A 15,478-nucleotide genomic window follows, 5' to 3' on the forward strand; every position below is an offset into this window, starting at 1 on the left:
ACACCGTATCGCCTCATTTCATTCTAAAGAGACTGAGAAAATCACAGGCTGAGACATTTGGGGCACGGTCTGCATTTGTGATGAGATTAGTAACTTCAATTAGCATTTAATAAATGGACTATTGTTACTTCAGCAGCACCACAGAAACGCACGGGCATGAGCTGGTGTGAGATGGTGGAAATACATTATGCATCTTGGGAAAAATAATTCAGATCGCAACAGTTGCAGCATGTTCATCGTGTTACAAAAAACTTTTGCAAGGCAGTGAAACCCTTCAATTTAAACTGCTCTCGGCGATTTCAGTTTATTGTGCTGTAACAAATAACTGTATTTAGGCCTACTAAAGCTTTTGTGTGTAATGAATGTATGACCAAAAATGTAGAAAATGTTGTCATGTTGTGTGGATGCCATTAGATTTTATTGGACAAACATTTGGAAAGAGTTTAATCGTATTTTGTTAAATGAGAAATATATAACTTGAAAAAGTGCTAAATAAGTAAATAGGCTATATAATATAATATACTGTTACATTTTTTCTCATATATTTATTTTTTAGATTAGGCCTATATTTTATAATAATATAGGCCTAACAATATAATTTTATAGGCTAGCCTAATAATATAATATTAACAAAAAGTAATTAAGATATAACCATGAGGTTGTAATCATTATTATTTGTGGTTAATTCATTAGTTACTTTTAAGGAACAAAACATTGTTTAAGATTTGTTAATTGTAATAATTTAAATATAATACTTTTGTCATTTTGATGTTATTTGAGTTAAAGCCTTACAGATGGGGCTGACTGTTATGTATGACAAAGGTTGGGAAACACTGTACTAAAAATGTTGTCCACTTTTGAGTATAGCCACACTTTATAACGTGAGCATAGATAGCCTATCGACTAAAAGCTGCATATGAATAACTAAAACAGGAAGATGTAATGTGAAGCGAAGGTAAAAGTGAAAAAGGCAAAAACAATAATGAACAGAAAGTAAAATGAATAGTTGGGTGACGTTCAGGGTGAGATAAAGACACTGTCATTCATATTGTGCTGCTTGCGCACAGTGTGCTTGCGATTGCGCGCACACACACACGCGCGCGCGCTCCCTCTCTCTGACGGTCTGTGTCGCTCTCAGAGACACTTCGCAGTTCGCACTCGCCAGCGGTTCCCTGCAGCAGTCAGTCCTGTGCTTGTAGTTTGCTATATTGCATATAACGTTAGCCTACATGAGCAGTCCAGTCCGTCACTCAGAAGCGAGTGCTTGTGGATTACAGTGCAGAGCACACGCTGCTTTTGAACTAAACCAAACAAACGCTTGCAGCATTGAGAGACTTCAAAACTCAGTGTTGTCGTGAGCACTCGTGGGGGTCGGATTGGGTCGGCGGGAATGGCTTCGTCTCCGTGCGGCGGTGGGAACTTTGATTGCGGGCTGGAAATCCAAACTCGCTCGGTGGAACAAACACTCATCCCGCTCGTGTCTCAGGTGAGTCCGGATCAAAGAAACTTCTCGGCGGGGTTATTAATCATCCAAACCCCACACCAACCACTTAAATAAACCAGTGTGGGATAAAATTTTATTTTAAAGTACGTTCCCGTTTTAAAGGTTTATCCACCAGAACACTATCTGAAACCTCAACTACACCACTTCACCATGGTAACTAGAGTTTTAGTTACCAGAATGCAGAATTCCATATTTGCTACAGTTAAAGTAAAATAAACTAATATGGGTGTCCGTTTAAAGCGTAAACCGTGTATTCAGTATATTTAGGCTATGTCATTTAAGCTTCTGTCATTTTGATGAATGTATTTTTTAGATGGCAATGATGGCAAATTAAGTTGCTTCAGTTTAATTGGCGATCATTGTAGTAATTATGGCATTTGTCCGGGAACTGTGGAGTCTGTGGTTGCCAAGTTAAGTTAGTGTCAGGGAAGTTTGTTGTTTTTTATTTGGCAGGGTCATATGAATAGGAGTGAAACTTTGTTTCAGGTTATTTGAGAGGATGGTGTGCAAGGTTCTCCAATGAGTGAAGAACACTTATAAAAACACAGGCTATAAAAAACTGTTTGGATTGAACCAAATCCAACATTATCAATGCAGGCTATGGCATTTTCTGTCATAACACAAGAAAGGTTGTATAGGCCTATGCTTTTTTTCTTTTCTAAAAATTGCAACAGTTTATGTGAATTAGGCTAACGTTATATTGTACAAATTCGAAATCACCACCTCAGTTTGTATCTTTCTTCAAGTCTTGTGTGTCCCAGAACAATGCACAGACTGAAAGCCAGCTTGGAACAGCATGAGTGAAGTGACAAAGATTACCCATCACCAGCTTATATCACTCCACTTAGTTAAGCAGCGAGTTAGCTACACAGTTGTACAAGAAACGGCTAGGCTACACACTTTCATGGCAATTTGCAATATTTTTTTTTAAATTAGTGGCTAGTTTGTAGGAATTTTTTTACAATATCATTCATATGTTTTTGTACGATCTGCTCATGCCCCACTGACAGTTAGGTTTAGATTCTCGGAATAGGTTTTTTCTCCAAAAATATTATTTCCATACAAATTACATTGTACAAATTCATGTCAAAAATTGTTAAATGCCTGAGTGATACTAGAGAGAGAGAGAGAGAGAGAGAGAGAGAGAGAGAGAGAGAGAGAAAAACTGACTCTCAGGCCGCATTTACACTGCAGATCTTGATGCCCAATTCCGATTTGTTGATTAGCCTATATCTTTTTTTTTTTTGACAACCAATTTACTTATTTTAAAAGTGACCCATATCTGATATCTACATTTATACTATACTTAGTGAAACAACCCAAGGTAGACATACTGACCCGTAAAGGAATGAATTCAGACTATATGATAAAAGCTTTGCTTTCTGCACCATCTTTAAAGGTCAGCATAACATTAGTCTGTTAAGGTGGAGAAAAAAAGAGAAGAGCTCTTGTTGCATGTGATCATGGTTGTTGGTGTCCACCTGTGTTGACGTCACACAGTCGCTTTTTCAATGGCGTATGCATTGATGGGAATATCCGCTCTGTCCGCTTACATGGCAGACGCAAATGCACGTATATGATTCATATCAGATTTATTTCCACATATGAATGAGGCCTGAAACAGATCTGAGAATATCGGAATCCATGTGCTTTTTTTCTTGCTTACAAGGTAAATTCAACCTTAGTCTCTCTTTCAAACAGTCCTTTGACTTTTGAAAATACTGGTATAAAAGCAGTGAAACATGTTATACACTAGTTGCTGCTGTAGTCTGATTTTAACTTGTAATCTATTATAGTACAGCATTAAATAATCTCACTAGGTTCACAGCTAACAGCTGCTGATTTCCATTTGTCATTAAATAACAGGATTCACCTAGGTAATGGTGACACAACTACACACGTGTGCTGTTCTGAAGAACAGTGTTTTGTTTTAAAAGCATGCAAGACATTTTTTTCATGTGATTTTCTCACACATAACAGCTATACTCTCATAACCCTCCCCATGCACTTGGTTAAAGACAAGCCTTTAGATTTGACATTATTATAATTTCTATTGCTCAAGTAAATTCTATTTCACAACCATACAGAGGGCAAGCAGTTTGGAGGATGGATGGATGGATGGATGGATGGGGGCTTCATTCTAATTGAAGTTGATTTGGTATTGTGATGGGAACTGCTCAAACGTCTTTTGAAAATGTTTAAAGTTCACTAGTTAGCAGGGATCACTAGGATGGCTGATGGTAATGAGGCTGAAAGGTCAGTGTTAGAAGACATGCTAATCGGCCATTCAGTGGACATTTGGGTAATAGGACCTCTTTCGGAGCTTTACAGATTCTGGACAATAGATGGTCAAAGTGGCCTTAGTCACAACCCTTCCCCCAACCTCAGTTTTGTCAAACATGATTGTGCCCTCTCTATAAACAATAATGAAGATACACATGTAAAATGTTGTCCTGCCTGCAACTGCCAAGTTTTCTAGACCGTATGCAGAAGTCTGGTAGTTGCAATGTGATAAGCACAGTTGGAGACCACTTTGAAATTGTTTCCAAAAAAGAGATGGTTCTTTGATTTGTTCCATGGGGATTGGAGCTGAATCAAAAAGTACTGGATAGCCAACATTCATTGTGTTGCGTGATGATGTTTGAATGTGAAAGTGCCATTATCATCTCAGGTTGGAAGATTGTGTGAAGGACAGGAGGTTGAGTGCAGAGGTCAGATGTGTGCCCTCTCTGGGGGGCTGAGCATGATAATGGGAGGAAATGAAAGCTTCATGTTGGCGAGAAAGGGTTTTCAGAGCTTATTTATACACACACACACACACACACACACACACACACATACACACACAGTTATCCTCTCTGATATCAGTCTTACATTCACATCTGTGTAATTACGGCTGTTATCCTCCCAGGCCAAGATCAGTCTTTATGTGTTTTTGCCTGTTGACCCACTCATGCGACATATGAGACCTTGTTGACAATAGCTTTCTTTGTTTTGATTAAACTACAATTTCTATATTACCATTGATGGTGATGGTCATTCTGGTTCAGATATGTATTTATTTAGAAATACATAAAAATGCTATTATTCTTACAAAGACTTAAAAACTATTGTTATTAATTCCTTTTTATTGATTTTTTTTATTAAATTAATTATTATTCCTTAGAAATGTGTGCGCACCAAAATAACAACATAATTCAGAAACATGCAGAAAAATTGTGGTGCGACACTCCAAAAATGTAATGATATGAAATAATAATGTAATAAATACTTTGTAATAAATACTACTAAATATTTAAACGTTTTTAACTTTCTCTTTAGGTCCACACTTAACTTTTTGAACACACTAATTTATATGCTTAAAACTGCAATTAAGTTAGCTAAAATCACACCATAATAACAATCACATTTATTCTGTTTCAATTTAACTATGGTCTTGAATTTTGAGCCTAAGCCAGGACAGGATTTATGAAATTACGAAGTCTTTGATCTGATCAGAATGCTTTTAAACTCCTGTGACAAGAAGGCTTGTTATTGCATATTTGTGCTAGCCGTGTCCTTATTCTGAAGGACTAAGTGTAGTTTTCCAGAAAAGATTTCAGCGATAATTGGCTAAAAATACTTTCTCTGCTTTAGTTTATTAGTTTGAGCCCTCGTGCTTTTGTAAGCTCTGTGCAATCTGCACTTTTGTGAACCTCTGAAAGGTGGTGAAAGTGAGAGATTTGTGTGTGTGTGTTCAGTTAAGTACACAATTGGGCCAAAGTTACATTCCATATGCAAAGCCTCCGCTACCCCTCATGACCTAGAAAATACATTTTGTCAGGGATACAAAGCTGTACTGTAAAAACACATCATATATGCCCTGTATGGAGATATAATCAAAACTGAGACATTGCAATCACAAGAGAACTTCTGTTGGAGGAAATTACATCACAGGGAGCATTGTTAGGATAATATACCAACTAGGAGGAGAAAGGGTAAACCAGTACCTCCTGTAGAGACTGTGACAAGAATGAAGAGATGAATGTGTGCTCAGTGTAAACTGCCAAGGATTACATGACCAAATACCCTTCAGTGCCTGAACAAAGCAAACTTCATGTTCAGTATGCGTAAACTTATGTGTGTGTGAAGGCATGTTCTCTGTGTTTACTTGACTGCATAGTCCTTTGTGCTCCATGTGTTTGTTTAACTAGTGGAGGTGTAAAAAAAGGAAGCCAGAACTGATAAGAGCCGTATTGTGAACTACAACCTCCATCCAGAAACTTTTGTAGCTGTAATTGATCTAACATACCATTCATACCATGGTCAATATTAGAGACAGTAACTAAATAATAAATATTCACTAAGTGTTATAGGGCTGCATGATTGAGGTAAAACATTTAGCAAAAAGTGTTTGTTAATGGCTTTAAAGCCATGGTTCTCTTACAGGGGACGAGGCCCACTAGGGAGCCTCCGCAATGAGGGGGGACACAGGATAATCAATAAAACTTATAGATGGTCGATTAAGTAAGGTCATCATTAGAGTGCATAGACAAATGAGGAGAAAGGAAGCGAGCGTGCCGTAGTTAAGTATTACGCCATCTGCTGTCTAATTGCTCTCGTGGTACTTTGATGTCATACACTGATCGGTCTGTGCATCAACACGTCCGATTGGTGTCGACACGTCCCTACCCACCACACCCGCGATCCAGTTTCCATCGGTTCAACTTCCTTATGACGTTGGAAAACACTGCGTCATGATCGCGACGTGATCGGATTCCTTGGATCCAGTTTCCATTGGTTCAACTTTCATATGACGTTGGAAAACACTGCGTCATAATCGCGACTCGATCGGATCACGGAAGTCCTAAGCTTTAGCCAAGCTGCATGTCATTGTCCTGCCTTGTCTTTTTCATACAAAAACTTGGCATAGTTTGGTCTCTAACTGAAACAAATAGGCTACGCTTGTTGTATTCTGCATGTTGAGACTTTTCAACGATATATGACACGTCTATCTGTTACACGATGATTTTACATGACAAAAATGAGGTTTGTTGTAAATCTGAATGACTGTATGAAGAATGTTTTTCTTCCATATAATGAAAGATATTGGACACATTGACTCATTGTATGGACATTCAATGTATTGAACACTTTTAAGTGTGTCTGAAGAATGGCTGTAAACGATTAATCTTATCCAAAATAAAAGTTTGTTTATAATATATGTGTGTGTATTGTGTATAATTATTTTGTATATATAAATACACACACATGCATGTATATATTTAAGAAAAAAAGTGTTATTTATATATAAAAGTTATATTTATATATAATATAAATCATATAAAAATATATATGCAGTATATAAATGCAAATATTTCTCAAATATACATGCATGTGTGTGTATTTATATATACAAAATAATTATACACAATACACACACATTATGTAAACACAATCTTTTATTTTGGATTCGATTAATCGCGATTAATCGTTTACAGCCCTTATCTGAAGTGTCCAAATACACTTTGGCACTGCCCACAAAAATTCTCAAGCCTTAAAAAGTAAGATAATCCACTAGTTTTAGTTTAGAGTATATCTGTTCTTAAATCGGAAGGGTTTCCGGTTGATCACTCTTTGTTGAGAGACGATGATTCTGTTCTTTTCATGGTCATGGTTTCATCTGGTTTTCACAGCATTTGGTAATTCATAGCATAACCTTACCGAGGCGGCTCTCAGGAGTTGCCCGTCTGATTAGGGGTGCGACATACCCCTCAGTTTGAGTTTCTGCATCAGTGACAGCTTGGCTCCGCTTCAGGCTGTATTTACGTTACAGGCTACGGGACCTGTCATTGAGCAGGAAGAGATCTTAATCACCACAAGAGTTTGATGGAATTCTTCCTCCCTGAGCTCACGCTAGTTTCAGGGAAAAATCTGGGAAAGAGGTGGGCTACCTCGGCCCCCCACTGCCTCGCTGTCACCACTGATCTTAGGGCTCACGGGTTATACTCACGGACAAAGAAGCTGCCAGTACGAACAACAGGTCAGATACGTTTTTTGTTTCTTGTTGTTTTTCTATTCTAGCTGGGTTTCTGAATTGCCATGCTAACAATGTATTGCTCTTCAGTCTTTAAATTACATAAGCACATGGAGATAATAAATCTCTGCTTGTGAGGTTGGGCATTCACTCTTTCAGCATACATTGGCACAGGGACAGTGCTGGCTCAAGTTGCTGTGCATATGGAATGTGAGGGGCTTGTGACAAATACCCACTTACCTTAACAGCAATTACAAAAGGCTCATTATTCTACTGTACTGTACAATGGCTTGTATATTTTCTCCCTGGACAACAGCAAAACTAGAACAAGTACTCACCCTCCCTAGACAACAACAAAATCGACATAAGAAATGGTATTTTTGCAGCAGTGCTGTATAATAATTTTGAAACAAAACACTTTAGTTTCTTGTCTCACAGCTGAATGAACAGAACTGAGTCCCCAGAAGTGGCCTGTCTCACTTTGGAGTTTGGACAGAGGTTTTAATGACCTTAAGAATTTCACATGATCAGTTTAGGATATATCTAAGGTTTCAGCCTGGAGGAGCCCAAATGCAATGAGACCTCTTCTATTCTAGTCACCCAACACCTGACCTGTGACATCCATCACCTGTCTAGGATTGGAAACCTTGAGGGGGAAACCATAATGTCAAGGTCATATTTCATTACCCCCCAAATAAATGAATATTAATAATATTGTCATATTTGTCATAAATATGACAATTAAAGGATAATTCCGGTATTTAACACCTTGAGTCTATATTGTAGTTTGTTTTGGATGAACAAGAGTGGTGGACAAATTTTTTTTGACAATGGTTCCTCTCTCGAGTTTTTGACTGTAATAGAATTGGCCATGGACCCATTTAACATTGGAGTCAATGTGCATGTCCGAAAATGTCATTAAAACAGCCAATAATGTTCGTTTACAAAACTGTTAAACTCACCGAGTGGTTAGTGGTGTTCGTTGATGATTATAAACAATATATCGTCGCAATATATGATTCCAATCCGTTTATTTAGCCATAGTGGAACTATTTTTTCAACAATGGGATTTTACAAAATGACGAATAAAACACGACAGAAACTGTATTTCGCAACACTTTTTGTTTCTGGAACATCAACGAACAGCACTAACCACTCTGTGAGTTTAACAGTTTTGTAAACGAACATTATTGGCTGTTTTAATGACATTTTCGGACATGCACATTGACTCCAATGTTAAATGGGTCCATGGCCAATTCTTTTATAGTCAAAAACTCGAGAGAGGAACCATTGTCAAAAAAATGTTGTCCACCACTCTTGTTCATCCAAAACAAACTACAATATAGACTCAAGGTGTTAAATACCGGAATTATCCTTTAAGCACATTACCCCTCCCACCTTTCTTCATTTGTGAGTGATCTGCAGATGGCTTTCTACAGTTAGTCTAGACCTCCTTGCTCTGCTCTCAAACCAGCATTTCTCTTACCTGTTGAGCTCTTTGTTCCTTCAGAAGGCTTATGATCACAGAGCTAAGCTTAAATCACCTGATGCCAACACAATGTGCTAGAGTCTTTTGTGAAAGCATTTACCTTTCCACTGTCTGCTGGGGAACTGAAGTTACAGACGGGCTTTGTGAAAACAGCCATCATTTAAATACATGGGCAAAAGCCTGAAAAGACACCAGTGAAAAGTAAACCTGCTCAGTGGACCATACTGCTAGATCTCACTAAAACATTAAAAGATGCTTTCTTAACTTCAAAAGGAGTTCATTATTTCATCAAAACCTTTTTTGGAGCGTGCAGACAGTCATTAGATCAGATCTATCTTAAGTAGCTTTTAGAAAACCGTATTAGAGCGACACCCTTAATCATGGCCTGTCATGGGTATGTTAACTTTAAAGTGGTTAAGAGCACAGATATATCACCTGGTCAATGGAAAATATTTGGTGAGTGTCTTTGAAATTAGATAGTGCATTGTAAATGCATGTTGACTGTCGCCAGAGCTCACAAATAAAAGTTCAGTTTTTGTACACGGCTAACATAAAAGGCAGTGCAGAAACCAAACGAGAGAAAGCTAATCTTTTGGCATGATGTTGAGGAGAGTGCTTATCCTTTTGATTCTCTCAGATGGTGTATCCCTCAATACTCCCTCCATTAGGAAGATCTAAATGCAGCTCCTTGTGGTAATTACTTCCATCAATCACGTCACTGTTGAGCTGAAGGGATTTGTGCTGCACATCCCTACTGTTGTTGGACAGATAAATCCTGATAATACTGTGTTAATGATGCTACAACTAGCCATCACAGCTTTCTTCTGATTACACTCTGGCCGATCTTCCTGAATGTTACTTACACTTGGTAGTATCTAAGAAGAAGGGCTAATATACATGCAGAGCGGTATCCGTTCATTTTTTATATTCATTTAAATGGCAATTGCTTGTCAGGTGCATTCAGCCTGGGAAATATATGACCTGAGTGTTGCCATCTATGCTGCATAAGCACACAGTTCCAGATACATTTGTTTTGTTTTTTGAGCCAATCACCTGAGCTGTGCCTTGGATGCTGGGCCACTATTTCCCCAACAAGGCTTGAGTAGCTAGCAATACCATCTTCATTGAAAAGTATCAAAAAGTTTTGATGGTAAACAAAGTGGCTAAACCAGCCTGGAGCAATGAAATTCATGTTGGTTTAGCCTGGTCTTTTCAGCTAGGTGGTGAAACATCCACTATAATATAATGGTCAATGCATTTTCAATGGAAAAATTAGTGTAGTTATACCAGCAGGGGTTGAATGTGCAGGCAAAAAAGTCCATTGTTTATTGTCAATAATTGTGTGCGACGTATGAAACGGCTCACAAACTAAGTAGCTTTCTGTTTGTCAGCCTGGCGAATCCATGTTATACCCATTGTGAAATTTGCGAGGGGAAATCTTTTGCCCTAACGTTAAATACTGAACAACGTTCGTTAAATATGTCCACACCTTAACAGCCAAAGTTAACCAATAAAGTCTAAAAATAGTTGATTGATAAGAGGAATTGGTGACAAAATAAAAAAAGTTTGAAGTCATTTCAGAGATGGAGCCAGGTGTTATATTTTTTGTTTTCTTTGGAATAACGTGCCATTGTCAAGATGTTGGTGGTTGGGAATTTTTTCCCATCTCTTGTGCAAAAGATCTTGCCAGCAGTACACAGACTTTCTTAACAGTAGAAGACTGAAGCGCCATGCCAATCGTCGTCCTCGACGCTAAGGGCCTGAATGAATGAATGCCAAGGTTTTTCCTGTGAGCAGACTGACTCCAAGATGACCTGGCTATGGTCACAGGATACACATATTTACTGAGATCTTGTTGGTCCAGGAGGCTAGTTTTATATCTTTATGGCCTCTCAGGGTGACAGAAACTACAACTGGTGACAGGTGGGCCTCACATTAATGTGACTGCAGGCAATGTGTTTTTTTTTTTTACTCAAAAGACACATAATGATGCAGGTCAGTTACTCTTCAATAAAAAAAAGAGAGAGCAAATTGTCATTATTTATTCACCCTAATTTCATTCCATATTGTTATGCTATTTTATTTTCCATGAAGAATTTAAGAAATCCTTGAAAGTGTTATTAACAAGCTGTACAGCTCAGTCATTTGGATCAAGTCAAATACTGCGAATTCTGTTAAAGGTGCCATTTTTAAGTGTGTTTATTGCAACACTTGGTTGTTCAAGCCTCTCATATGTTGAATGTCCCTATTTCAGACCACTCTCTCTCTGTGTGTGTGGGTAAGGTACATTTCACTCTGCAAACACTGGTGTGGTCACTACATTCCTCAATGAGGCTAATGTTTCATCACTCTCACTGGATGAACGAGAATGTTTATGTGTGGCCAATGGGTGTCTCACTTAGTGTTGGAAAGGGGAGAAACAGGACCATAGGTCATCCTCTCCATGGCTAGATCAGGATACAGACTTGGTTATGCGTAATGAGGGATATATTGACACTGGAGGGTTACATGGACTCCCTGTGGTCTACCCACGACCAATGCTGTTTTCTGAGGTTAGTTTGGTTTCTCAATGAAGGAGCTTAAGTTTTTTGCCTCAGTGTCAATTTAAAACTCAGTTGCTCCTTATTGTATGCCTGTTTCCACATCAGAGTCAGAATAGTACCGGTAATAAAAAGATAGGCTAATTGTGATCTTTATTTAAACAAAGGTGACTCAATATATTACGATTTTGACTTAATAGCTCTTTATTTTTCATAACTGCGATTGCATATTTCACAATTCAAAATCTTGCTGTTGTTTCTCATTATTATGACCTTATATCTCATAGATGCAATTTTATACCTGACATATGGCATATCCTACAATGTGACTTTATAATATCTCAAAACTGCAACTTTATTTTTCATAATTGTGCCTTTTTATAGGCTATATGTTTTACAATGTGGCTTTACTTCTTATTTTAGACTTCTCTTATTTACCTATTTTATTTTTCACTCGGAGGTGGAAACTGGTTTCCATATCCTTTAGTGGAATTTAATTTGTTTGTTTACATGAATTTAAAGTCAACATGACATCAAAATTGACCTTATTTCCTTCTTTTATCATATTTCTGGTCTCCATTCTGGGATGGAACATCTACTTTTCACAATCCAATCAATTCCAGAGAGTTAATATCAAGTACCAAGTCATGTTCACTTTAAAAGCCCAAATATACTTCAAGCTAAATTTTATTAACTATGTCATTTAAAACAAAATCAGGCCAAAACAAAGTTCATTTTGGGGTTCATTTCGGGAGTTCGAATAAGCTTGCCAAAGTGAACTTTCTGGAAATTAGGCTACATGGGGCCTTAAGAAGGCTTCTTTGACTTTGTCTCATGTATAGTTTCAGAACTGACGTGCAATAATTAATCAATCATAGTACCAGCTGTCTCATTCAGCAGTGACATCATATCAATATTACATTTCCAGTTCAGGCCTATCAATTGATTTCCTAAGAGATTAGCAGATTAAAAACATTGGACTGAAATGAAAATCTGATTGATTGTTTGGAGCTTTCCAAGACACTGCCTTTCTGTCATCAGGCACAAGAGCTGCCTTCTTGATGGAGCTTAAGACAGACACCTTATTCACCGGGGACAAACTTTTTTTTTTTAAGTAGACTTCTGCTGTCTTTTTCCAAAGGCGTGATAAAATTGAGGTGATAATTGCAATTCTGTTTTGTCTTCATTTAGACTCTGGGTGATAATGAATTAGACAGAAAGAGGTCCGTATTGACTTTCACTCTTAGCAAGCAATGCTCAAAGATTCAGCTAACCCTAGGATGTAGTTGAAGTTATGTGATTTGCCAGAAATAACGTTCCTGGTCTAACACCTTGCTCCTGCATGAACATTCCTGTTTATCAGATCTGATGTTAGAGTTTGGTTTAGTGCTGCTGGGTTTCATATTTAGGACTATTTGTTTGACACAAACACATTGTTCAAGGACCAACTAAGATGTTGATCCAGGATCACATCCAGCTTAGCAAATGAATGTCACCGTCTAATCTCATATGAAGTTACAGCACATTCATCCTTGAAATGATTCCTTATGAAAGTATATTTTGTTGGGATTCCTTTAAAGCTTTTTTATATTTATTGATGTACCTCAGACCACACACACTGCAAAGAGATCAGCTTTCCTTTTTTCTATTATGGCTCTGGAGTCATTTTTAAAATTCAGGCCACATGAAAACCCAGACATAGGCCCACATCTTAGGTTAACAGTATGCCAGGGAGAAGGTGGAATCTGTATCCAGGACACACCCTCTCACATAATAAAAAACAAACCCATAACCCCTTATCAATTCAAAGACAGCGTATTTCATTCCACAGATCTACTTAGACACTTACGGATGTGGTATAGTAAGAGTTTTTATGATGGCGGCATTGGAACGATGTGCACATAAGCTTTGAGTGAACACTTTTACACAGTGTTTATAGCAGCAATAAAGCAAATACAAAGAGAATAAAGGGCTCATTGTTTGTGGAAAAGCTGTAAGACCACAATAATTGCATTTTGTTAGGTTAAAGGTACTACTTTGATGTGAGCTGTTCTTTTTTTATCATCATACATTAACAATAAACCCTCATCATTCCCTTTGTAGTGGTACATGCATCAGATGGTAATTAAATCACATGAAGATGATTGTTATACCATGGTATTTATGTGGTACTCCTAGACTGACAAAGGATACCATAAACTACCTAATAGACAGTGTCAGGTCTGTTAGGTCCACGTGATGTAATTTTCATCATAAGGTGAGTTCAACAGCACATGCGCAAGGTGAATGTTGAGACAGAAGAGTCCATTAGGTGACAATGCACAGTTGTAATGTATTGTGCAGTGCAGATTAGAAGGGTGTGGAAAGGGTTAAACAAAACGCCATGCTGTTCCAAGAACAGTAAACAAAGCAGCATATATCCTTTTCCATCGTTTTTTGCATGCAATGGTGGATCCGCTACTTTTCTTCTATCCTTCAGAGCGAATGTCCTGTAAATGACACGTGCTTCCCTCTGATGTCTTGTAGAGTACAGAAAAGCAACTGCACTGCGCATGTGTCAAATTTGTCCAGTGTTGTTCATCTGTGGTTGAGTATATTTGAAAGCTGTGTGAATATGACTGTGTCCAGAACGCGGAAAATGAAGTATACTCTGTTCTAGACACAAACACTGTACACGCTTTGTGCAGTATTGGAGCGCTGTAATGGGCCCGTACAGGTTACATTCATTTAAGCCATACTGACTGTGTTTACATTTATACTTCGGCAAGACTGTCATTTTCATATTGACTTGTTACTGAAGTACTGGTACTTTGGACATCCCTAGTCTCTTTGTTGTTAATTATTGATTTGGCTAATTAAAATGGCCATGTTTTACAGGTATTCTGAGTCTGTCTTTCTGCTTATGTGACACTCAGATGCTCATTATACATCTCCATGTACCATTATACACAGTTAAAGTGCGGTTGATTCATTTTATGCACTGTCTATCATTTCTAGTACACCCTTCTGACTTGTGGGCACAAGTTAAGCTTTTTTCAATAATTAATCGCTGGCATTAAAGATGAATGCGATGCTAGCTATATGCGTATCCACTTATCAGTAACTGAGCGGCTATGCGGCTATGCAGCCCTGTGCATTTCATACAAATGTTTCGATGGCAATGGCTGACTGCAATCTCAAAAATAAGAACTGAATCCTTGAAAGAAGCCCTCAGGACTCTGCTACTGCAAATTTGTCTCAACTGAAGTTTTAGCTACATAAACTTGGTAGACTTCAGTGTGTGCAGTACCTTAAGCAGATCAGTTGTTTAAGGATCTCCCCTTCCCTTCAAATAAGCGTGTGAATAAGAGTGTCTTTCTCTCCTCACGGCTCATCAGTCCGGGCAGATGATGAGGCATGACAGCCAAAGAGAATGGGCGAAGCACAAGTCCTTAAGGTCCCCACCGCACTGCTAATACACTTTAAACAGAAATAGCCTGTACTCTTCCCACTCTCTGCAGTGAGTCACCAGTGAACACTCCAGCGTGACATTGTGTTATCTCCAACAGACATTGTTCCCAACATGCACTAAAGGTGAAAGAAATTCAATTTTGTTCAGCAGTTAAATTGGTCTAAAGTGACCATAAATACATTTATAATGTTACAAAAGATTATATTTTAAAAAATGCTGTTATTGCTATTATATGAACTTTCCATTTATCCAAAAAAAAAAAACTGTTTTCAATATTGATGATAATAAGAAATGTTTTTTGAGCACCAGGTCAGCATATTAGAATTAATTTCTATCATGTGACACTAATGAGTGGCATAATGGCACAATGTAACACTTTTTTTACTGTATTTTCTTAATCAAATAAATGCTGCCTTGGTGAGCATTTTTTGGTAAAAATCTTATTGACCCCAAACTTTTAAATAGCAGTGTAGTTCGG

The 15,478-nt window shown here is 37.8% G+C and overlaps 1 protein-coding gene across 5 annotated transcripts in view; it reads left to right on the forward strand.

Moving 5' to 3' along the window:
- The first annotated feature begins 1,032 nt into the window (after nt 1-1,032).
- ctnnal1 (catenin (cadherin-associated protein), alpha-like 1) overlaps nt 1,033-15,478 on the forward strand; it is a 56,104-nt gene continuing 41,658 nt past the window's right edge. For 3 of the 5 annotated variants that reach the window (XR_013795018.1, XR_013795019.1, XM_079590359.1), the window contains exon 1: nt 1,058-1,486. Coding sequence is in view for 3 of the 5 variants with exons in the window: in XM_079590359.1 (XP_079446485.1) it covers nt 1,391-1,486 (96 nt within the window). In the remaining 2 variants the exon portion in view is untranslated. Of the gene's footprint in view, nt 1,487-11,435; nt 11,562-15,478 lie in introns of those variants that run through there. The other 2 variants (XM_079590360.1, XM_079590361.1) reach the window with 2 other exon arrangements.

Source organism: Phoxinus phoxinus, assembly GCF_949152265.1.
Source record: "Phoxinus phoxinus genome assembly, chromosome: 19".
NCBI classification, from domain to species: domain Eukaryota; kingdom Metazoa; phylum Chordata; class Actinopteri; order Cypriniformes; family Leuciscidae; genus Phoxinus; species Phoxinus phoxinus.